The sequence below is a fragment of the Protomyctophum parallelum genome, assembly GCF_964188405.1.
Source record: "Protomyctophum parallelum genome assembly, chromosome: 1".
In the NCBI taxonomy this organism is placed as follows: Eukaryota; Metazoa; Chordata; class Actinopteri; order Myctophiformes; family Myctophidae; genus Protomyctophum; species Protomyctophum parallelum.
In genome coordinates, this window is record NC_139697.1 from 106,525,325 (window position 1) to 106,549,816 (window position 24,492).

At 43.6% G+C, this 24,492-nt stretch overlaps 1 protein-coding gene across 1 annotated transcript in view; it reads right to left on the bottom strand.

The window, feature by feature from the left end:
* Window positions 1-5,901: 5,901 nt before the first annotated feature.
* Window positions 5,902-24,492, bottom strand: part of LOC310856399 (uncharacterized protein) — a gene marked incomplete at both ends in the record, with an annotated part of 28,305 nt that continues 9,714 nt past the window's right edge. The window contains 2 exons of the mRNA XM_083761807.1: window positions 5,902-6,172; window positions 8,793-9,160. Of these exons, the coding sequence (XP_083617933.1) occupies window positions 5,902-6,172; window positions 8,793-9,160 (639 nt within the window). The remainder of the gene's footprint in view (window positions 6,173-8,792; window positions 9,161-24,492) is intronic.

Below are 24,492 nucleotides of genomic sequence, written 5' to 3' on the forward strand. Positions count from 1 at the left end.
TGACCCGAGATCAGGTTCTAAAAATGTCTTCTACATCCTGACAGTTTTCCATTCTGACCTGAGATCAGATTCTAAAAATGTCTTCTACATCCTGACAGTTTTCCATTCTGACCCGAGATCAGGTTCTAAAAATGTCTTCTACATCCTGACAGTTTTCCATTCTGACCTGAGATCAGGTTCTAAAAATGTCTTCTACATCCTGACAGTCTTCTGAAAAAGCTATGTTTCTACGTCAGTCGTTCTTCGATTTTTCAAAAATAGCAGACCTACAAGCTCGTAGCACGCCACTCGTGTCCAGCTCGTAGCACGCCACTCGTGTCCATGTAAATTTTCGCAAATATACAAGCACTGGGAAAATATACAATATACAATATACAGTGAGGGAAATGGGGTGGGGGGGTGGGGGGGATTCAGATTTTACAGAGGCCAGTTTCGAATTGCAGCCATCCGTAGGTGCCCTTTGAGAGCGGTTTTGAAGGAGTCAAGGGATTCACATGTCTTAATGACTGTTGGTAGGGCGTTCCACATTTTGGTGGCATAGGAGCGAAAAGAATTTAGTCCCTTGTTTGTGCCGAATCTGGGTTGTACATGGTTTGTTGCACTCCCTCTGGTGTTGTGGGTGTGGACTTCGTTTACATTAAGGAAGTATTTAGACAGGTACATGGGTATCTTGGTGGTGTATCGAATCTTGTGGACCAGACCCATTGCAAGATGCTGTACTCTGTCGACGACCCTAAGCCATCCCAGCCTGTCAAAGTGGGCAGGGGTGAGGTGGGTTCGGGGGGTGAGGCCAAGTAGGAGCCTGACCAGTTTGTTTTGGGAGGTCTGGAGCCTTGTTTTAAGGGCCTTTGAGGTGCTGTGGTACCAAGAGGTGGATGCATAGTCAAAGAAACCTTGTACGAGGGCTCCTGTTAAGGTCTTCAAGGTGTTTTTGCTGACCAGTGAGGAGATCCTGTAAAGGAATCTTGTTCTTTGATTGACTTTTTTGATTACGTTGGTGGCCATTTTATCACCGGAAAGATTAGCCTCCAGGATGGAACCTAGGTAGGTAATTTGATCTTTTCGTGTGATAATATTGTCACCCACTCTAACCAAGAAGCCATCTGCCTTGCTGAGTTTACTATTTGATCCGAAGAGGATGGATTCAGTTTTTCCCAGGTGTAAGGATAGTTTGTTATCAGCGAGCCAGGTGCAGATTCTACCGAGTTCAGAGCTGAGGGTCTTTTCAACCTGCAGTTTGTTCCTGTCCGAGACCAGCAGTGCTGAGTCATCTGCGAACAGGAACAAGTTGCAGTCACAAGCTGAAGTCATGTCGTTAACATAAATTAGGAACAGTAATGGCCCTAGTATGCTTCCTTGTGGGACGCCACAGCTCACTGGGAGGGGAGGGGACAGTGTTCCGTTCACCTCCACCATCTGTTCTCTCCCCTCCAGGTAGGATTGCATCCAGCTCACTGATGTGCTATCAAAACCAATAGCTTTAAGCTTGTTAACCAGTATGGAGTGGTTCACGGTGTCAAAAGCCTTTTGGAGGTCCAGCATGACCATGCACATGGACGTCGTACAGTAAGACTTGGAAGTAGGTAGACTGCACTCAAAAACGTTTCATATTAAATCAAATGATCATGATCACATTTAAAAAAAGTTTTATTCATTAAATAAGTAGCAGACAGACAGACAGACATCTGGGGGGAAGGACAGACACAGACAGACAGGCAGACATGTAGCGGTTTGAGAAGCACTGATTCACAGCACACATAATTAATAATCTTCAGACACATGCAGTGGCTGCTGGTGAACACCAGATGGCAGCAAAACGTTGGTTTTCCAGTCTGTGCGGTGAGCGCATGACACACGACATTAAACCATATCTCTGCTGTAAGGAGGAAAACTACAAACTGTTCATTTTTCAGGAAATTAAGAAAACGTATATATTTAAAACATAGTAATACAGCCTCATCAAAGTTGGTGTAACTTTATATATTGCCAATTACTTCCATGAGAGGGGGAGAGGTGGTGGAGTTAGTTGTTTGACAGTTTGAGAGGGGGAGAGGTGGTGGAGTTAGTGGCTTTATAGCAGACATTTTGAGAGGGGGAGAGGTGGTGGAGTTAGCTGCTTTAGAGCAGACAGTTTGAGAGCACACACACACACACACACACACACACACACACACACACAATAAAGGAGTAGTCTGTGTGAGAGCTTTATTTACTGCTTCAGGTAGATCTGTGTCTTAAAACAACGACAATTAAACTAAGAAGAAAGAAAATCAGAGAGAAAGATAATTGTAGTTAATCAAAAGTACAGGTATTTTTCTACTTCACTTTGAGGGTTTCCAATTTACAATACTTTGACTTAATGACTTCTACTCAAACTATACATCTCAGATCCACATCTCAGACTCCACTGAGTCCACGTACATTTTATTTGACAGCTTTAGTTACTAATAATAATTATTATTATTATTAGAAAACAGTATAACCACTTCAGCTAATTTATAAATAGCAGATCTACAAGAACAACAACCTTAACCCATTTAGGCCTGAACCCAACATTTTTTTAATATTTCTTCTAAATCCTTAATTCAGTTTTCTGAAAAAAATATTTTCACGATTTTTCAAAAATAGCAGACCTACAAGCTCATAGCGCGCCACCGAGTGGCGCGCTACGAGCTTGTAGATCTGCTATTTTTTTCAATAGCTAAAGTGTAACATAATGCTTAACCCATTTTGGGGGCGAGAACCCCTTTTGGTGTTAGCATTGTGTTATGCTTTTTTTAGCTATTGAAAAATAGCAGATCTACAAGCTCATGAGCTCATCAGAGAACAAGGAGGATCTTGGGATATGACAGGAATGGCATCTGGATGAAATATTAATCGGCATTCTCTCTCTCTCTCATAGCTCATAGCTATGAGCTTGTAGGTCTGCTATTTTCTGAAGAATCGAAGAACGACTGACATATAAACATAGCTTTTTTCATAAAACTGTCAGGATGTAGAAGACATTTTTTTAGAATCTGATCTCAGGTCAGAATGGGTTAAAACACCAAAAGGGGTTCCCGTCCAAAATGGGTTGATAACCTTGCGATGGGCTGTGTCCCCCCTCCCACAAAATGACCGGAACTACTTCATATTTCACCAAAACCAGAGCAGAATTCCCACCATTCCCACAATGCAGTTACAACCACTATATATGAACCCATTTCAACCTGAGGACGTCTTCTAATTCAGAAACAGTTTCTATGTCAGTCGTTCTCAAAGTCGTTTCATGTCAGCGACCCCAAAAACCCCAAAATGTAATTAGTCCGCGGACCCCCATCTGAAAATATGTTGTTCCAGGGACCCCCATCTGAAAATATGTTGTTCCAGGGACCCCCATCTGAAAATATGTTGTTCCAGGGACCCCCATCTGAAAATATGTTGTTCCAGGGACCCCCACCATCTGAAAATATGTTGTTCCAGGGACCCCCATCTGAACATATGTTGTTCCAGGGACCCCCATCTGAAAATATGTTGTTCCAGGGACCCCCCATCTGAAAATATGTTGTTCCAGGGACCCCCATCTGAAAATATGTTGTTCCAGGGACCCCCATCTGAACATATGTTGTTCCAGGGACCCCCATCTGAAAATATGTTGTTCCAGGGACCCCCATCTGAAAATATGTTGTTCCAGGGACCCCCATCTGAAAATATGTTGTTCCAGGGACCCCCATCTGAAAATATGTTGTTCCAGGGACCCCCATCTGAAAATATGTTGTTCCAGGGACCCCCATCTGAAAATATGTTGTTCCAGGGACCCCCATCTGGACATATGTTGTTCCAGGGACCCCCATCTGAAAATATGTTGTTCCAGGGACCCCCATCTGAACATATGTTGTTCCAGGGACCCCCATCTGAAAATATGTTGTTCCAGGGACCCCCATCTGAAAATATGTTGTTCCAGGGACCCCCATCTGAAAATATGTTGTTCCAGGGACCCCCATCTGAAAATATGTTGTTCCAGGGACCCCCATCTGATAATATGTTGTTCCAGGGACCCCCATCTGATAATATGTTGTTCCAGGGACCCCCCCCCACCCTACCCCAGAAGCAAAGATTTGAGTTAAAAACGATCGCTCTGAAAGAATATACATTAAAAAATTAGCGCCACATTTTGACGATCTACAAGCTCTACAAGCTCGCAGTGCGGCACTCAGATCTACAAGTGAGCTTGTAGATCTGCTATTTTTCAAATTATCAAGCATAACATAATGCTTAAAACATTGGGTTATCGCTCAGAATGGCTTAATGGTAATGCTAGTATTTCATCCAGCTTAAGTTAAAAAAAAATCTGAACTATCCCTTTAAGTGCATTTTGATAGTAATACTTTTGTACTTACAAAAAATTTAATTCCAGACTTTTCATGAATTCCGTTACATCAACCATGACTTGTACGTTACAGCATTTCCATATCATTAATATCTTCCTACAAGGTATAATATTATAATATCTGTGTCTTCATCATGTGTCTGCTCAGGTTAACCCATTCTGACCTGAGATCAGATTCTAAAAATGTTCTTCTACATCCTGACAGTTTTCTAAAAAAAGCTATGTTTCTATGTCAGTCGTTCTTCGATTTTTCAAAAATAGCAGACCTACAAGCTCGTAGCGCGCCACTCGGTGGCGCGCTATGAGCTTGTAGGTCTGCTATTTTTCAATAGCTAAAAAAGCATAACATGATGCCAACACCAAAAGGGGTTCGCGCCCAGAATGGGTTAAAAGGACACATGTGTCTTCATGTGTCTCCTCAGGGGGTTTAAAAGGACACATGTGTCTTCATGTGTCTCCTCAGAGGTGTTAAAAGGACACATGTGTCTCCATGTGTCTCCTCAGAGGGGTTTAAAAGGACACATGTGTCTCCATGTGTCTCCTCAGAGGGTTTTAAAAGGACACATGTGTCTCCATGTGTCTCCTCAGAGGGTGTTAAAAGGACACATGTGTCTCCATGTGTCTCCTCAGAGGGGTTTAAAAGGACACATGTGTCTCCATGTGTCTCCTCAGAGGGTTTTAAAAGGACACATGTGTCTTCATGTGTCTCCTCAGAGGGTTTTAAAAGGACACATGTGTCTCCATGTGTCTCCTCAGAGGGTTTTAAAAGGACACATGTGTCTCCATGTGTCTCCTCAGAGGGTTTTAAAAGGACACATGTGTCTTCATGTGTCTCCTCAGAGGGTGTTAAAAGGACACATGTGTCTCCATGTGTCTCCTCAGAGGGTGTTAAAAGGACACATGTGTCTTCATGTGTCTCCTCAGAGGGTGTTAAAAGGACACATGTGTCTTCATGTGTCTCCTCAGAGGGTTTTAAAAGGACACATGTGTCTCCATGTGTCTCCTCAGAGGTGTTAAAAGGACACGTGTGTCTTCATGTGTCTCCTCAGAGGGTTTTAAAAGGACACATGTGTCTTCATGTGTCTCCTCAGAGGGTGTTAAAAGGACACATGTGTCTTCATGTGTCTCCTCAGAGGTGTTAAAAGGACACATGTGTCTCCATGTGTCTCCTCAGAGGGTGTTAAAAGGACACATGTGTCTTCATGTGTCTCCTCAGAGGGTTAAAAGGACACATGTGTCTTCATGTGTCTCCTCAGAGGTGTTAAAATGACACATGTGTCTCCATGTGTCTCCTCAGAGGGTTAAAAGGACACATGTGTCTCCATGTGTCTCCTCAGAGGGTTTTAAAAGGACACATGTGTCTCCATGTGTCTCCTCAGGGGTTTAAAAGGACACATGTGTCTCCATGTGTCTCCTCAGGGGTTTAAAAGGACACATGTGTCTCCATGTGTCTCCTCAGAGGTGTTAAAAGGACACATGTGTCTCCATGTGTCTCCTCAGAGGTGTTAAAAGGACACATGTGTCTTCATGTGTTAAAAGGACACGTGTGTCTTCATGTGTCTCCTCAGGTGCCCGACGTGGACGAAGGCCTTGTTGCAGATGGCGCAGGTGTAGGGCTTCTCCCCCGTGTGCGTGCGCAGGTGGATCTTCAGGTCGTTCTTGCGGCTGCAGCCCTTGCCGCAGACGGCGCAGACGAAGGGCCTCTCCCCCGTGTGGGTCTTCATGTGGCTGCGCAGGCCGCTGGCGTCCACGCAGCGTTTGGAGCAGACGGCGCAGACGAAGGGCTTCTCCCCGGTGTGAGACCTTTAGAAAACCATGACAATTTACAGTTTTATAGACATTCATCAGACACTGTTAAAGGAGAATTCCATGCTAGAAGGCTTTCTTACCTTTCTTTGTAGTCGTTACGTCCCCACCAAAGAGGTCCAGGTGTTTTTTTGTGCAAATACTCCTTATTGGCTATTTCCCCTACCATAAGCCCTCAATGAATTGCATTGCATTGAATGGGAATTGAATGGGGCTACGGGGTGTTGTGCTAATTTGCTTATTTCCATCGAAAGAAGTAGTAAAGTGTGCCGCTTGGGATATTATTTACATTATGAAGAGAGGATATATACAAAACAATAATAATTTTGAGCAATGGAAATAAGCAAATTAGCACAACACCCCCATAGCCCCATTCAATTCCCATTCAATTCAATGCAATTCATTGAGGGCTCATGGTAGGGAAAATAGCCAATAAGGAGCTTTTGCACAAAATAACACCTGGACCTCTTTGGTGGGGACGTAACGACTACAAAGAAAGGTAAGAAAGCCTTTTTCTCCTTTAGTCCAGAGCGATTTACGTTCAGGTTCATTTATTTGTTTGTTTGTCCCCGACGACCGATTTGGTTTACAACATCAAAGCATAACAGGCAGACCATGAATCACATCAAACACAGTAAAAGAACATGGTACACACATGGAAAATAAAAACAGTTCGAGGCTTCAGTGTAGCAATGGGAATTCATAACAGCGACAAAGTTACCTCCTCCTCCTCCTATCGTCGTTTAACCCATTCTGACCTGAGATCAGATTCATACGAGGTTTCCACTGGACACACACTGTGTCTGATTAACCCATTCTGACCTGAGATCAGATTAAAAAAGTCAGTCGTTCTTCGAATTTAAAAAAAATAGCAGACCTACAAGCTCTTAGCGCGCCACTCGGTGGCGCGCTATGAGCTTGTAGATCTGCTATTTTTCAATAGCTAAAGCATAACATGATGCTAACACCAAAATGGGTTCCCACGCAAAATGGGTTAAGGCCTGGATAGACACAGTCAGGCACGAAGGAGCCTGACTGTGTCTCTATACTGCCTCCCCCTGGCCAGCCGGGGCGCCTGATGGAGGGGAAAGGAACTGGTCTCTATACTGCCTCCCCCTGGCCAGCCGGGGCGCCTGATGGAGGGGAAAGGAACTGGTCTCTATACTGCCTCCCCCTGGCCAGCCGGGGCACCTGATGGAGGGGAAAGGAACTGGTCTCTATACTGCCTCCCCCTGGCCAGCCGGGGCGCCTGATGGAGGGGAAAGGAACTGGTCTCTATACTGCCTCCCCTTGGCCAGCCGGGGCGCCTGATGGAGGGGAAAGGAACTGGTCTCTATACTGCCTCCCCCTGGCCAGCCGGGGCGCCTGATGGAGGGGAAAGGAACTGGTCTCTATACTGCCTCCCCTTGGCCAGCCGGGGCGCCTGATGGAGGGGAAAGGAACTGGTCTCTATACTGCCTCCCCCTGGCCAGCCGGGGCGCCTGATGGAGGGGAAAGGAACTGGTCTCTATACTGCCTCCCCCTGGCCAGCCGGGGCGCCTGATGGAGGGGAAAGGAACTGGTCTCTATACTGCCTCCCCCTGGCCAGCCGGGGCGCCTGATGGAGGGGAAAGGAACTGGTCTCTATACTGCCTCCCCCTGGCCAGCCGGGGCGCCTGATGGAGGGGAAAGGAACTGGTCTCTATACTGCCTCCCCCTGGCCAGCCGGGGCGTCTGATGGAGGGGAAAGGAACTGGTCTCTATACTGCCTCCCCTTGGCCAGCCGGGGCGCCTGATGGAGGGGAAAGGAACTGGTTGGAATAACGTGTTCCTTCCACGCCAAAATGGAACGTCCAACCAGGGAAACTCCCCCCTGTCAGGTGTAAAGGAGCAACTTGGACACTCAGGCATGAAGGAAGCATGAGTTCAAGTCCGTTGCTCTCCCCTTGTCCCCCATATATGGGGACTAGGTTGGTCTCCCCTTGTCCCCCATATATGGGGACTAGGTTGGTCTCCCCTTGTCCCCCATATATGGGGACTAGGTTGCTCTCCCCTTGTCCCCCATATATGGGGACTAGGTTGCTCTCCCCTTGTCCCCCATATATGGGGACTAGGTTGGTCTCCCCTTGTCCCCCATATATGGGGACTAGGTTGGTCTCCCCTTGTCCCCCATATATGGGGACTAGGTTGGTCTCCCCTTGTCCCCCATATATGGGGACTAGGTTGGTCTCCCCTTGTCCCCCATATATGGGGACTAGGTTGGTCTCCCCTTGTCCCCCATATATGGGGACTAGGTTGCTCTCCCCTTGTCCCCCATATATGGGGACTAGGTTGGTCTCCCCTTGTCCCCCATATATGGGGACTAGGTTGGTCTCCCCTTGTCCCCCATATATGGGGACTAGGTTGGTCTCCCCTTGTCCCCCATATATGGGGACTAGGTTGGTGGAGGGTGTGTAGAGCCCAGGATCACATTAGATGATTGACACAGGGGTGAAAAAATGGGTTACAAAATCGTGGGATAAAATATATATAAACAAATGACCTCTGACCTCATGTGTATCTAAAGAATGACCTCTGACCTCATGTGTATCTAAAGAATGACCTCTGACCTCATGTGTATCTAAAAATGACCTCTGACCTCATGTGTATCTTGAGCGCGCCGCTCTGGCTGCAGGCCTTCCCGCACACGGGGCAGGTGTACGGGCTGTGGGCGTGGCTGTGGGCGTGGCCCGGGCTGTGGGCGTGGCCCCCTGTGGCGTTCACGTGGTGAAGGTGGACCTTGAGAAGGTGTGCCGGCCGGGCGAACGTTTTCCCGCGCTCCGCCGGACAGCCCAAGGTCGTCGTGGTGGTTCTGGTCAAAGTCGTCGAGGCGCGACTCCTCCTCCTCGCCGAGCGAGCTCCGCCTCCTCCCGACGGGTCGGGTCGACGGGCTCCGGTGGCGCCCAACGCCAGAGGCTCCTCCTCCTCCTCCGGACTCTGGAGCTCCGGGTCTTCGCCGGGCGGAGACTAGAGGAGGTGGGGGCGATACGGGCACAGATATAATATATTTTTCATTTATTAGTTTTTATTTTAACTCATTCTGACCTGAGATCAGATTCATACGAGGTTTTCCACTGGACACACACTGGTCTGATTAACCCATTCTGACCTGAGATCAGATTCATACGAGGTTTCCACTGGACACACACACTGGTCTGATGAACCCATTCTGACCTGAGATCAGATTCTAAAAATGTCAGTCGCTCTTCGATATTTCAAAAATAGCAGACCTACAAGCTCGTATCGCGCCACTCGGTGGCGCGATACGAGCTTGTAGATCTGCTATTTTTAAATAGATAAAGCATAACATGATGCTGACACCAAAATGGGTGCCCGGTCAGAATGGGTTAAGGTCATCTTTCAAGTTATTTAACGATAAAACCACCTACAAGGTGACGGACAGTAAAAGAAAAACGACCAAAATACATCATATGTGATTTCAGCCACAAGTCGGCAATCCTGAAATGTCACAATAGAACGAAATACATTCTTTTTTTTGGGTGGTTTTCGTTTTTAGCCACATTAACACAGTTGGAATGTTAAAGAATGTTTTTATTCCATCAGAAAGTCGTTTTAGTGTCATTAAGTCGTTGTAATTACGTTGCAAAAATGTCTCTATAATTACAGATTATTTGCCGTATTTTGGGGGTGTGAACATTCCTGCACGTATTTACATAGAGTCGTTTCGATTGGCCGTGGCTATCTTTGTTCTCCAGTTACAGTAGCCGTGCAGTGTGTTTCTGTGACAATACTAAACACAACACAACATCATCATTATTGTTAACTTGATATGATGCTGTTGGATGTTGTAATAAAAGTATAAATTAACTGATTTACCCGTCGTCCACTGAAGAAAAAGTTGCTGTTTGTTTGTGGTCTCCACACGGACCACACGCATTCTGACGAGATTGTCTTAGTTGTAAATCCATTCTTCTGCCCTTTATTTCAGTGCACACATGTGCATGTTTAGCACTGTGTTTTAATCTCTGTAACTTTATTACCGTTGGATGCAGCTGCCTGATGATCAATACATGAATGAATAACATCGCGCGTCGCGGTGAAATCCGTCTTTTATATAATTTGATCAATCCATGACATTGTTCAAATATTGAATGTGAAGACAGTAGTACAAATCCTGGTGTGATCTTCTTAAAAGTGGAAACTTTTAACAAACGTCTAAGGTATTTTTTCCCCTGACTTTGTTGGTAAGGCTTTAACTCTTTCACATCAGTGCACGGCTGATTCAAGCCATGCATTTAGGGGTAAAAAGGTACCTTTGTACATAATAATAATGTAATGTAAACATACAGCATTTTTAAATTTAGCAATTAAAAGCATGGGTCTAAAACTACAAGTAACTTCATGGAATAAATTATAGCCTACTTGCAGTGTTAGCTGCAAGTAGTTTTAGTTATGTATTCTTCTTTTACTAAGTGTCTACTCAAGTCATTCTGTGCAGTTGACAGCTAACCTAGTGGTTGGAGTGGTTAGTGGATGGGGGGAGTGTTTATGCAAGTATCTAGGGGTGCAGACAAGTATCTATTGTCACACCCATTCCTGGGCTCAGAGATGCTAAATACTTTGAAATCTTAGACTGGCAAATTCTGTACTTTGGGGTTTCCAGTTCAACAAATGGTCATATCTTCTTTTTTTTTTTTTTTTAAGATATTTTTTTGCGGCTTACGCCTTTTATTGATTTTTGAAGGGACAGACAGTAGGCTGACAGGAAACGGGAGAGAGATGGGGGGATGACATGCAGTAAAGGCCGTGTCGGGTCCGGGAGTCGAACCCGCGGCACACTGCGACTGGATTACCAGTCCGGTGCCCAGACCGTTACGCTACGGCCTGGGCCTGGTCATATCTTCTTCATTTCCCCCCCAATTTCAATGAGCAATACATCATATGAAAGGTTACAGTGTGCAGTTTCATAATATGTAAATAACTGAAAAATGACCATGGCCCCCTTGTATATTAAACCACTGTCCCCGGTCACATATGGTCTGTATCTCTCACTCCTAGTAAAGACATGGTATGGTCTGTATCTCTCACTCCTCTAGTAAAGACATGGTATGGTCTGTATCTCTCACTCCTCTAGTAAAGACATCGTATGGTCTGTATCTCTCACTCCTCTAGTAAAGACATCGTATGGTCTGTATCTCTCACTCCTCTAGTAAAGACATGGTATGGTCTGTATCTCTCACTCCTCTAGTAAAGACATGGTATGGTCTGTATCTCTCACTCCTCTAGTAAAGACATGGTATGGTCTGTATCTCTCACTCCTCTAGTAAAGACATGGTATGGTCTGTATCTCTCACTCCTCTAGTAAAGACATGGTATGGTCTGTATCTCTCACTCCTCTAGTAAAGACATGGTATGGTCTGTATCTCTCACTCCTCTAGTAAAGACATGGTATGGTCTGTATCTCTCACTCCTCTAGTAAAGACATGGTATGGTCTGTATCTCTCACTCCTAGTAAAGACATGGTATGGTCTGTATCTCTCACTCCTCTAGTAAAGACATGGTATGGTCTGTATCTCTCACTCCTCTAGTAAAGACATGGTATGGTCTGTATCTCTCACTCCTCTAGTAAAGACATGGTATGGTCTGTATCTCTCACTCCTCTAGTAAAGACATCGTATGGTCTGTATCTCTCACTCCTCTAGTAAAGACATGGTATGGTCTGTATCTCTCACTCCTCTAGTAAAGACATGGTATGGTCTGTATCTCTCACTCCTCTAGTAAAGACATGGTATGGTCTGTATCTCTCACTCCTCTAGTAAAGACATGGTATGGTCTGTATCTCTCACTCCTCTAGTAAAGACATGGTATGGTCTGTATCTCTCACTCCTCTAGTAAAGACATGGTATGGTCTGTATCTCTCACTCCTCTAGTAAAGACATGGTATGGTCTGTATCTCTCACTCCTCTAGTAAAGACATGGTATGGTCTGTATCTCACTCCTCTAGTAAAGACATGGTATGGTCTTTATCTCTCACTCCTCTAGTAAAGACATGGTATGGTCTGTATCTCTCACTCCTAGTAAAGACATGGTATGGTCTGTATCTCTCACTCCTAGTAAAGACATCGTATGGTCTGTATCTCTCACTCCTCTAGTAAAGACATGGTATGGTCTGTATCTCTCACTCCTAGTAAAGACATGGTATGGTCTGTATCTCTCACTCCTCTAGTAAAGACATGGTATGGTCTGTATCTCTCACTCCTCTAGTAAAGACATGGTATGGTCTGTATCTCTCACTCCTCTAGTAAAGACATGGTATGGTCTGTATCTCTCACTCCTCTAGTAAAGACATGGTATGGTCTGTATCTCTCACTCCTCTAGTAAAGACATCGTATGGTCTGTATCTCTCACTCCTCTAGTAAAGACATGGTATGGTCTGTATCTCTCACTCCTAGTAAAGACATGGTATGGTCTGTATCTCTCACTCCTCTAGTAAAGACATCGTATGGTCTGTATCTCTCACTCCTAGTAAAGACATCGTATGGTCTGTATCTCTCACTCCTCTAGTAAAGACATGTATGGTCTGTATCTCTCACTCCTCTAGTAAAGACATGGTATGGTCTGTATCTCTCACTCCTCTAGTAAAGACATGGTATGGTCTGTATCTCTCACTCCTCTAGTAAAGACATCGTATGGTCTGTATCTCTCACTCCTCTAGTAAAGACATCGTATGGTCTGTATCTCTCACTCCTAGTAAAGACATGGTATGGTCTGTATCTCTCACTCCTCTAGTAAAGACATGGTATGGTCTGTATCTCTCACTCCTCTAGTAAAGACATCGTATGGTCTGTATCTCTCACTCCTCTAGTAAAGACATGGTATGGTCTGTATCTCTCACTCCTAGTAAAGACATGGTATGGTCTGTATCTCTCACTCCTCTAGTAAAGACATGGTATGGTCTGTATCTCTCACTCCTCTAGTAAAGACATGGTATGGTCTGTATCTCTCACTCCTCTAGTAAAGACATGGTATGGTCTGTATCTCTCACTCCTCTAGTAAAGACATCGTATGGTCTGTATCTCTCACTCCTCTAGTAAAGACATGGTATGGTCTGTATCTCTCACTCCTCTAGTAAAGACATGGTATGGTCTGTATCTCTCACTCCTCTAGTAAAGACATGGTATGGTCTGTATCTCACTCCTCTAGTAAAGACATGGTATGGTCTGTATCTCTCACTCCTAGTAAAGACATCGTATGGTCTGTATCTCTCACTCCTCTAGTAAAGACATGGTATGGTCTGTATCTCTCACTCCTCTAGTAAAGACATCGTATGGTCTGTATCTCTCACTCCTCTAGTAAAGACATGGTATGGTCTGTATCTCTCACTCCTCTAGTAAAGACATCGTATGGTCTGTATCTCTCACTCCTCTAGTAAAGACATGGTATGGTCTGTATCTCTCACTCCTCTAGTAAAGACATCGTATGGTCTGTATCTCTCACTCCTCTAGTAAAGACATCGTATGGTCTGTATCTCTCACTCCTAGTAAAGACATGGTATGGTCTGTATCTCTCACTCCTAGTAAAGACATGGTATGGTCTGTATCTCTCACTCCTAGTAAAGACATGGTATGGTCTGTATCTCACTCCTCTAGTAAAGACATGGTATGGTCTGTATCTCTCACTCCTCTAGTAAAGACATGTATGGTCTGTATCTCTCACTCCTCTAGTAAAGACATGGTATGGTCTGTATCTCTCACTCCTAGTAAAGACATGGTATGGTCTGTATCTCTCACTCCTAGTAAAGACATGGTATGGTCTGTATCTCTCACTCCTCTAGTAAAGACATCGTATGGTCTGTATCTCTCACTCCTCTAGTAAAGACATGGTATGGTCTGTATCTCTCACTCCTAGTAAAGACATGGTATGGTCTGTATCTCACTCCTCTAGTAAAGACATGGTATGGTCTGTATCTCTCACTCCTCTAGTAAAGACATGGTATGGTCTGTATCTCTCACTCCTCTAGTAAAGACATGGTATGGTCTGTATCTCTCACTCCTAGTAAAGACATGGTATGGTCTGTATCTCTCACTCCTCTAGTAAAGACATGTTATGGTCTGTATCTCTCACTCCTAGTAAAGACATCGTATGGTCTGTATCTCTCACTCCTAGTAAAGACATCGTATGGTCTGTATCTCTCACTCCTCTAGTAAAGACATGGTATGGTCTGTATCTCTCACTCCTCTAGTAAAGACATGGTATGGTCTGTATCTCTCACTCCTCTAGTAAAGACATGGTATGGTCTGTATCTCTCACTCCTCTAGTAAAGACATGGTATGGTCTGTATCTCTCACTCCTCTAGTAAAGACATGGTATGGTCTGTATCTCTCACTCCTAGTAAAGACATCGTATGGTCTGTATCTCTCACTCCTAGTAAAGACATCGTATGGTCTGTATCTCTCACTCCTCTAGTAAAGACATGTATGGTCTGTATCTCTCACTCCTCTAGTAAAGACATGGTATGGTCTGTATCTCTCACTCCTAGTAAAGACATCTTATGGTCTGTATCTCTCACTCCTAGTAAAGACATCGTATGGTCTGTATCTCTCACTCCTCTAGTAAAGACATCGTATGGTCTGTATCTCTCACTCCTCTAGTAAAGACATCGTATGGTCTGTATCTCTCACTCTCTAGTAAAGACATGGTATGGTCTGTATCTCTCACTCCTCTAGTAAAGACATGGTATGGTCTGTATCTCTCACTCCTCTAGTAAAGACATGGTATGGTCTGTATCTCTCACTCCTCTAGTAAAGACATGGTATGGTCTGTATCTCTCACTCCTCTAGTAAAGACATGGTATGGTCTGTATCTCTCACTCCTCTAGTAAAGACATGGTATGGTCTGTATCTCTCACTCCTCTAGTAAAGACATGGTATGGTCTGTATCTCTCACTCCTCTAGTAAAGACATGGTATGGTCTGTATCTCTCACTCCTAGTAAAGACATCGTATGGTCTGTATCTCTCACTCCTCTAGTAAAGACATGGTATGGTCTGTATCTCTCACTCCTAGTAAAGACATCGTATGGTCTGTATCTCTCACTCCTAGTAAAGACATGGTATGGTCTGTATCTCTCACTCCTCTAGTAAAGACATGTTATGGTCTGTATCTCTCACTCCTAGTAAAGACATCGTATGGTCTGTATCTCTCACTCCTCTAGTAAAGACATGGCATGGTCTGTATCTCTCACTCCTCTAGTAAAGACATCGTATGGTCTGTATCTCTCACTCCTAGTAAAGACATCGTATGGTCTGTATCTCTCACTCCTCTAGTAAAGACATGGTATGGTCTGTATCTCACTCCTCTAGTAAAGACATGGTATGGTCTGTATCTCTCACTCCTAGTAAAGACATGGTATGGTCTGTATCTCTCACTCCTCTAGTAAAGACATGGTATGGTCTGTATCTCTCACTCCTAGTAAAGACATGGTATGGTCTGTATCTCTCACTCCTCTAGTAAAGACATGGTATGGTCTGTATCTCTCACTCCTCTAGTAAAGACATGGTATGGTCTGTATCTCTCACTCCTAGTAAAGACATGGTATGGTCTGTATCTCTCACTCCTCTAGTAAAGACATGGTATGGTCTGTATCTCTCACTCCTAGTAAAGACATGGTATGGTCTGTATCTCTCACTCCTCTAGTAAAGACATGGTATGGTCTGTATCTCTCACTCCTCTAGTAAAGACATGGTATGGTCTGTATCTCTCACTCCTAGTAAAGACATCGTATGGTCTGTATCTCTCACTCCTAGTAAAGACATGGTATGGTCTGTATCTCTCACTCCTCTAGTAAAGACATGTTATGGTCTGTATCTCTCACTCCTAGTAAAGACACCGTATGGTCTGTATCTCTCACTCCTCTAGTAAAGACATGGTATGGTCTGTATCTCTCACTCCTCTAGTAAAGACATGGTATGGTCTGTATCTCTCACTCCTAGTAAAGACATCGTATGGTCTGTATCTCTCACTCCTAGTAAAGACATGGTATGGTCTGTATCTCTCACTCCTCTAGTAAAGACATCGTATGGTCTGTATCTCTCACTCCTAGTAAAGACATGGTATGGTCTGTATCTCTCACTCCTCTAGTAAAGACATGGTATGGTCTGTATCTCTCACTCCTCTAGTAAAGACATGGTATGGTCTGTATCTCTCACTCCTCTAGTAAAGACATTGTATGGTCTGTATCTCACTCCTAGTAAAGACATGGTATGGTCTGTATCTCTCACTCCTCTAGTAAAGACATCGTATGGTCTGTATCTCTCACTCCTCTAGTAAAGACATCATATGGTCTGTATCTCTCACTCCTAGTAAAGACATGGTATGGTCTGTATCTCTCACTCCTCTAGTAAAGACATGGTATGGTCTGTATCTCTCACTCCTAGTAAAGACATCGTATGGTCTGTATCTCACTCCTAGTAAAGACATGGTATGGTCTGTATCTCTCACTCCTCTAGTAAAGACATGGTATGGTCTGTATCTCTCACTCCTCTAGTAAAGACATGGTATGGTCTGTATCTCTCACTCCTCTAGTAAGACATCGTATGGTCTGTATCTCTCACTCCTAGTAAAGACATCGTATGGTCTGTATCTCTCACTCCTCTAGTAAAGACATCGTATGGTCTGTATCTCTCACTCCTCTAGTAAAGACATCGTATGGTCTGTATCTCTCACTCCTCTAGTAAAGACATGGTATGGTCTGTATCTCTCACTCCTCTAGTAAAGACATCGTATGGTCTGTATCTCTCACTCCTAGTAAAGACATGGTATGGTCTGTATCTCTCACTCCTCTAGTAAAGACATCGTATGGTCTGTATCTCTCACTCCTCTAGTAAAGACATGGTATGGTCTGTATCTCACTCCTAGTAAAGACATGGTATGGTCTGTATCTCTCACTCCTCTAGTAAAGACATGGTATGGTCTGTATCTCTCACTCCTAGTAAAGACATGGTATGGTCTGTATCTCTCACTCCTCTAGTAAAGACATGGTATGGTCTGTATCTCTCACTCCTAGTAAAGACATGGTATGGTCTGTATCTCTCACTCCTCTAGTAAAGACATGGTATGGTCTGTATCTCTCACTCCTAGTAAAGACATGATATGGTCTGTATCTCTCACTCCTCTAGTAAAGACATGGTATGGTCTGTATCTCTCACTCCTCTAGTAAAGACATGGTATGGTCTGTATCTCTCACTCCTAGTAAAGACATGGTATGGTCTGTATCTCTCACTCCTCTAGTAAAGACATGGTATGGTCTGTATCTCTCACTCCTAGTAAAGACATCGTATGGTCTGTATCTCTCACTCCTCTAGTAAAGACATCGTATGGTCTGTATCTCTCACTCCTCTAGTAAAGACATGGTATGGTCTGTATCTCTCACTCCTAGTAAAGACATGTATGGTCTGTATCTCTCACTCCTAGTAAAGACATGGTATGGTCTGTATCTCTCACTCCTAGTAAAGACATCGTATGGTCTGTATCTCTCACTCCTCTAGTAAAGACATGGTATGGTCTGTATCTCTCACTCCTCTAGTAAAGACATGGTATGGTCTGTATCTCTCACTCCTCTAGTAAAGACATGGTATGGTCTGTATCTCTCACTCCTAGTAAAGACATCGTATGGTCTGTATCTCTCACTCCTCTAGTAAAGACATGGTATGGTCTGTATCTCTCACTCCTAGTAAAGACATCGTATGGTCTGTATCTCTCACTCCTAGTAAAGACATGGTATGGTCTGTATCTCTCACTCCTCTAGTAAAGACATGTTATGGTCTGTATCTCTCACTCCTAGTAAAGACATCGTATGGTCTGTATCTCTCACTCCTCTAGTAAAGACATGGTATGGTCTGTATCTCTCACTCCTCTAGTAAAGACATCGTATGGTCTGTATCTCTCACTCCTAGTAAAGACATCGTATGGTCTGTATCTCTCACTCCTCTAGTAAAGACATGGTATGGTCTGTATCTCTCTCCTCTAGTAAAGACATGGTATGGTCTGTATCTCTCACTCCTAGTAAAGACATGGTATGGTCTGTATCTCTCACTCCTCTAGTAAAGACATGGTATGGTCTGTATCTCTCACTCCTAGTAAAGACATGGTATGGTCTGTATCTCTCACTCCTCTAGTAAAGACATGGTATGGTCTGTATCTCTCACTCCTCTAGTAAAGACATGGTATGGTCTGTATCTCTCACTCCTAGTAAAGACATGGTATGGTCTGTATCTCTCACTCCTCTAGTAAAGACATGGTATGGTCTGTATCTCTCACTCCTAGTAAAGACATGGTATGGTCTGTATCTCTCACTCCTCTAGTAAAGACATGGTATGGTCTGTATCTCTCACTCCTCTAGTAAAGACATGGTATGGTCTGTATCTCTCACTCCTAGTAAAGACATCGTATGGTCTGTATCTCTCACTCCTAGTAAAGACATGGTATGGTCTGTATCTCTCACTCCTCTAGTAAAGACATGTTATGGTCTGTATCTCTCACTCCTAGTAAAGACACCGTATGGTCTGTATCTCTCACTCCTCTAGTAAAGACATGGTATGGTCTGTATCTCTCACTCCTCTAGTAAAGACATGGTATGGTCTGTATCTCTCACTCCTAGTAAAGACATCGTATGGTCTGTATCTCTCACTCCTAGTAAAGACATGGTATGGTCTGTATCTCTCACTCCTCTAGTAAAGACATCGTATGGTCTGTATCTCTCACTCCTAGTAAAGACATGGTATGGTCTGTATCTCTCACTCCTCTAGTAAAGACATGGTATGGTCTGTATCTCTCACTCCTCTAGTAAAGACATGGTATGGTCTGTATCTCTCACTCCTCTAGTAAAGACATCGTATGGTCTGTATCTCACTCCTAGTAAAGACATGGTATGGTCTGTATCTCTCACTCCTCTAGTAAAGACATCGTATGGTCTGTATCTCTCACTCCTCTAGTAAAGACATCATATGGTCTGTATCTCTCACTCCTAGTAAAGACATGGTATGGTCTGTATCTCTCACTCCTCTAGTAAAGACATGGTATGGTCTGTATCTCTCACTCCTAGTAAAGACATCGTATGGTCTGTATCTCACTCCTAGTAAAGACATGGTATGGTCTGTATCTCTCACTCCTCTAGTAAAGACATGGTATGGTCTGTATCTCTCACTCCTCTAGTAAAGACATGGTATGGTCTGTATCTCTCACTCCTCTAGTAAAGACATCGTATGGTCTGTATCTCTCACTCCTAGTAAAGACATCGTATGGTCTGTATCTCTCACTCCTCTAGTAAAGACATCGTATGGTCTGTATCTCTCACTCCTCTAGTAAAGACATCGTATGGTCTGTATCTCTCACTCCTCTAGTAAAGACATGGTATGGTCTGTATCTCTCACTCCTCTAGTAAAGACATCGTATGGTCTGTATCTCTCACTCCTAGTAAAGACATGGTATGGTCTGTATCTCTCACTCCTCTAGTAAAGACATCGTATGGTCTGTATCTCTCACTCCTCTAGTAAAGACATGGTATGGTCTGTATCTCACTCCTAGTAAAGACATGGTATGGTCTGTATCTCTCACTCCTCTAGTAAAGACATGGTATGGTCTGTATCTCTCACTCCTAGTAAAGACATGGTATGGTCTGTATCTCTCACTCCTCTAGTAAAGACATGGTATGGTCTGTATCTCTCACTCCTAGTAAAGACATGGTATGGTCTGTATCTCTCACTCCTCTAGTAAAGACATGGTATGGTCTGTATCTCTCACTCCTAGTAAAGACATGATATGGTCTGTATCTCTCACTCCTCTAGTAAAGACATGGTATGGTCTGTATCTCTCACTCCTCTAGTAAAGACATGGTATGGTCTGTATCTCTCACTCCTAGTAAAGACATGGTATGGTCTGTATCTCTCACTCCTCTAGTAAAGACATGGTATGGTCTGTATCTCTCACTCCTAGTAAAGACATCGTATGGTCTGTATCTCTCACTCCTCTAGTAAAGACATCGTATGGTCTGTATCTCTCACTCCTCTAGTAAAGACATGGTATGGTCTGTATCTCTCACTCCTAGTAAAGACATGGTATGGTCTGTATCTCTCACTCCTAGTAAAGACATGGTATGGTCTGTATCTCTCACTCCTAGTAAAGACATCGTATGGTCTGTATCTCTCACTCCTCTAGTAAAGACATGGTATGGTCTGTATCTCTCACTCCTCTAGTAAAGACATGGTATGGTCTGTATCTCTCACTCCTCTAGTAAAGACATCGTATGGTCTGTATCTCTCACTCCTAGTAAAGACATGGTATGGTCTGTATCTCTCACTCCTCTAGTAAAGACATGGTATGGTCTGTATCTCTCACTCCTAGTAAAGACATGGTATGGTCTGTATCTCTCACTCCTAGTAAAGACATGGTATGGTCTGTATCTCTCACTCCTAGTAAAGACATGGTATGGTCTGTATCTCTCACTCCTAGTAAAGACATGGTATGGTCTGTATCTCTCACTCCTAGTAAAGACATGGTATGGTCTGTATCTCTCACTCCTAGTAAAGACATCGTATGGTCTGTATCTCTCACTCCTAGTAAAGACATCGTATGGTCTGTATCTCTCACTCCTCTAGTAAAGACATGGTATGGTCTGTATCTCTCACTCCTCTAGTAAAGACATGGTATGGTCTGTATCTCTCACTCCTCTAGTAAAGACATGGTATGGTCTGTATCTCTCACTCCTCTAGTAAAGACATGGTATGGTCTGTATCTCTCACTCTAGTAAAGACATGGTATGGTCTGTATCTCTCACTCCTCTAGTAAAGACATGGTATGGTCTGTATCTCTCACTCCTAGTAAAGACATGGTATGGTCTGTATCTCTCACTCCTCTAGTAAAGACATGGTATGGTCTGTATCTCTCACTCCTAGTAAAGACATCGTATGGTCTGTATCTCTCACTCCTAGTAAAGACATGGTATGGTCTGTATCTCTCACTCCTCTAGTAAAGACATGGTATGGTCTGTATCTCTCACTCCTAGTAAAGACATGGTATGGTCTGTATCTCTCACTCCTCTAGTAAAGACATCGTATGGTCTGTATCTCTCACTCCTAGTAAAGACATCGTATGGTCTGTATCTCTCACTCCTAGTAAAGACATGGTATGGTCTGTATCTCTCACTCCTCTAGTAAAGACATGGTATGGTCTGTATCTCTCACTCCTCTAGTAAAGACATGGTATGGTCTGTATCTCTCACTCTAGTAAAGACATGGTATGGTCTGTATCTCTCACTCCTCTAGTAAAGACATGGTATGGTCTGTATCTCTCACTCCTCTAGTAAAGACATGGTATGGTCTGTATCTCTCACTCTAGTAAAGACATGGTATGGTCTGTATCTCTCACTCCTCTAGTAAAGACATGGTATGGTCTGTATCTCTCACTCCTAGTAAAGACATGGTATGGTCTGTATCTCTCACTCCTCTAGTAAAGACATCGTATGGTCTGTATCTCTCACTCCTAGTAAAGACATCGTATGGTCTGTATCTCTCACTCCTAGTAAAGACATGGTATGGTCTGTATCTCTCACTCCTCTAGTAAAGACATGGTATGGTCTGTATCTCTCACTCCTAGTAAAGACATGGTATGGTCTGTATCTCTCACTCCTAGTAAAGACATCGTATGGTCTGTATATCTCACTCCTCTAGTAAAGACATGGTATGGTCTGTATCTCTCACTCCTAGTAAAGACATGGTATGGTCTGTATCTCTCACTCCTAGTAAAGACATGGTATGGTCTGTATCTCTCACTCCTAGTAAAGACATCGTATGGTCTGTATCTCTCACTCCTCTAGTAAAGACATGGTATGGTCTGTATCTCACTCCTAGTAAAGACATGGTATGGTCTGTATCTCTCACTCCTAGTAAAGACATGGTATGGTCTGTATCTCTCACTCCTCTAGTAAAGACATGGTATGGTCTGTATCTCTCACTCCTAGTAAAGACATCGTATGGTCTGTATCTCTCACTCCTAGTAAAGACATGGTATGGTCTGTATCTCTCACTCCTCTAGTAAAGACATGGTATGGTCTGTATCTCTCACTCCTAGTAAAGACATGGTATGGTCTGTATCTCTCACTCCTAGTAAAGACATGGTATGGTCTGTATCTCTCACTCCTCTAGTAAAGACATGGTATGGTCTGTATCTCTCACTCCTAGTAAAGACATGGTATGGTCTGTATCTCTCACTCCTAGTAAAGACATCGTATGGTCTGTATATCTCACTCCTCTAGTAAAGACATGGTATGGTCTGTATCTCTCACTCCTAGTAAAGACATGGTATGGTCTGTATCTCTCACTCCTAGTAAAGACATCGTATGGTCTGTATCTCTCACTCCTAGTAAAGACATGGTATGGTCTGTATCTCTCACTCCTCTAGTAAAGACATGGTATGGTCTGTATCTCTCACTCCTAGTAAAGACATGGTATGGTCTGTATCTCTCACTCCTCTAGTAAAGACATCGTATGGTCTGTATCTCTCACTCCTAGTAAAGACATCGTATGGTCTGTATCTCTCACTCCTAGTAAAGACATGGTATGGTCTGTATCTCTCACTCCTCTAGTAAAGACATGGTATGGTCTGTATCTCTCACTCCTCTAGTAAAGACATCGTATGGTCTGTATCTCTCACTCCTAGTAAAGACATCGTATGGTCTGTATATCTCACTCCTCTAGTAAAGACATGGTATGGTCTGTATCTCTCACTCCTAGTAAAGACATGGTATGGTCTGTATCTCTCACTCCTAGTAAAGACATCGTATGGTCTGTATCTCTCACTCCTAGTAAAGACATGGTATGGTCTGTATCTCTCACTCCTAGTAAAGACATCGTATGGTCTGTATCTCTCACTCCTAGTAAAGACATCGTATGGTCTGTATCTCTCACTCCTCTAGTAAAGACATGGTATGGTCTGTATCTCTCACTCCTCTAGTAAAGACATGGTATGGTCTGTATCTCTCACTCCTCTAGTAAAGACATGGTATGGTCTGTATCTCTCACTCCTAGTAAAGACATCGTATGGTCTGTATCTCTCACTCCTCTAGTAAAGACATCGTATGGTCTGTATCTCTCACTCCTCTAGTAAAGACATGGTATGGTCTGTATCTCTCACTCCTCTAGTAAAGACATGGTATGGTCTGTATCTCTCACTCCTCTAGTAAAGACATCGTATGGTCTGTATCTCTCACTCCTCTAGTAAAGACATCGTATGGTCTGTATCTCTCACTCCTCTAGTAAAGACATCGTATGGTCTGTATCTCTCACTCCTAGTAAAGACATGGTATGGTCTGTATCTCTCACTCCTAGTAAAGACATGGTATGGTCTGTATCTCTCACTCCTAGTAAAGACATGGTATGGTCTGTATCTCTCACTCCTAGTAAAGACATGGTATGGTCTGTATCTCTCACTCCTAGTAAAGACATCGTATGGTCTGTATCTCTCACTCCTAGTAAAGACATGGTATGGTCTGTATCTCTCACTCCTCTAGTAAAGACATCGTATGGTCTGTATCTCTCACTCCTCTAGTAAAGACATCGTATGGTCTGTATCTCTCACTCCTAGTAAAGACATGGTATGGTCTGTATCTCTCACTCCTCTAGTAAAGACATGGTATGGTCTGTATCTCTCACTCCTCTAGTAAAGACATGGTATGGTCTGTATCTCTCACTCCTCTAGTAAAGACATCGTATGGTCTGTATCTCACTCCTAGTAAAGACATGGTATGGTCTGTATCTCTCACTCCTCTAGTAAAGACATCGTATGGTCTGTATCTCTCACTCCTCTAGTAAAGACATCATATGGTCTGTATCTCTCACTCCTAGTAAAGACATGGTATGGTCTGTATCTCTCACTCCTCTAGTAAAGACATGGTATGGTCTGTATCTCTCACTCCTAGTAAAGACATCGTATGGTCTGTATCTCACTCCTAGTAAAGACATGGTATGGTCTGTATCTCTCACTCCTCTAGTAAAGACATCGTATGGTCTGTATCTCTCACTCCTCTAGTAAAGACATGGTATGGTCTGTATCTCTCACTCCTCTAGTAAAGACATGGTATGGTCTGTATCTCTCACTCCTCTAGTAAAGACATGGTATGGTCTGTATCTCACTCCTAGTAAAGACATCGTATGGTCTGTATCTCTCACTCCTCTAGTAAAGACATCGTATGGTCTGTATCTCTCACTCCTCTAGTAAAGACATGGTATGGTCTGTATCTCACTCCTAGTAAAGACATGGTATGGTCTGTATCTCTCACTCCTCTAGT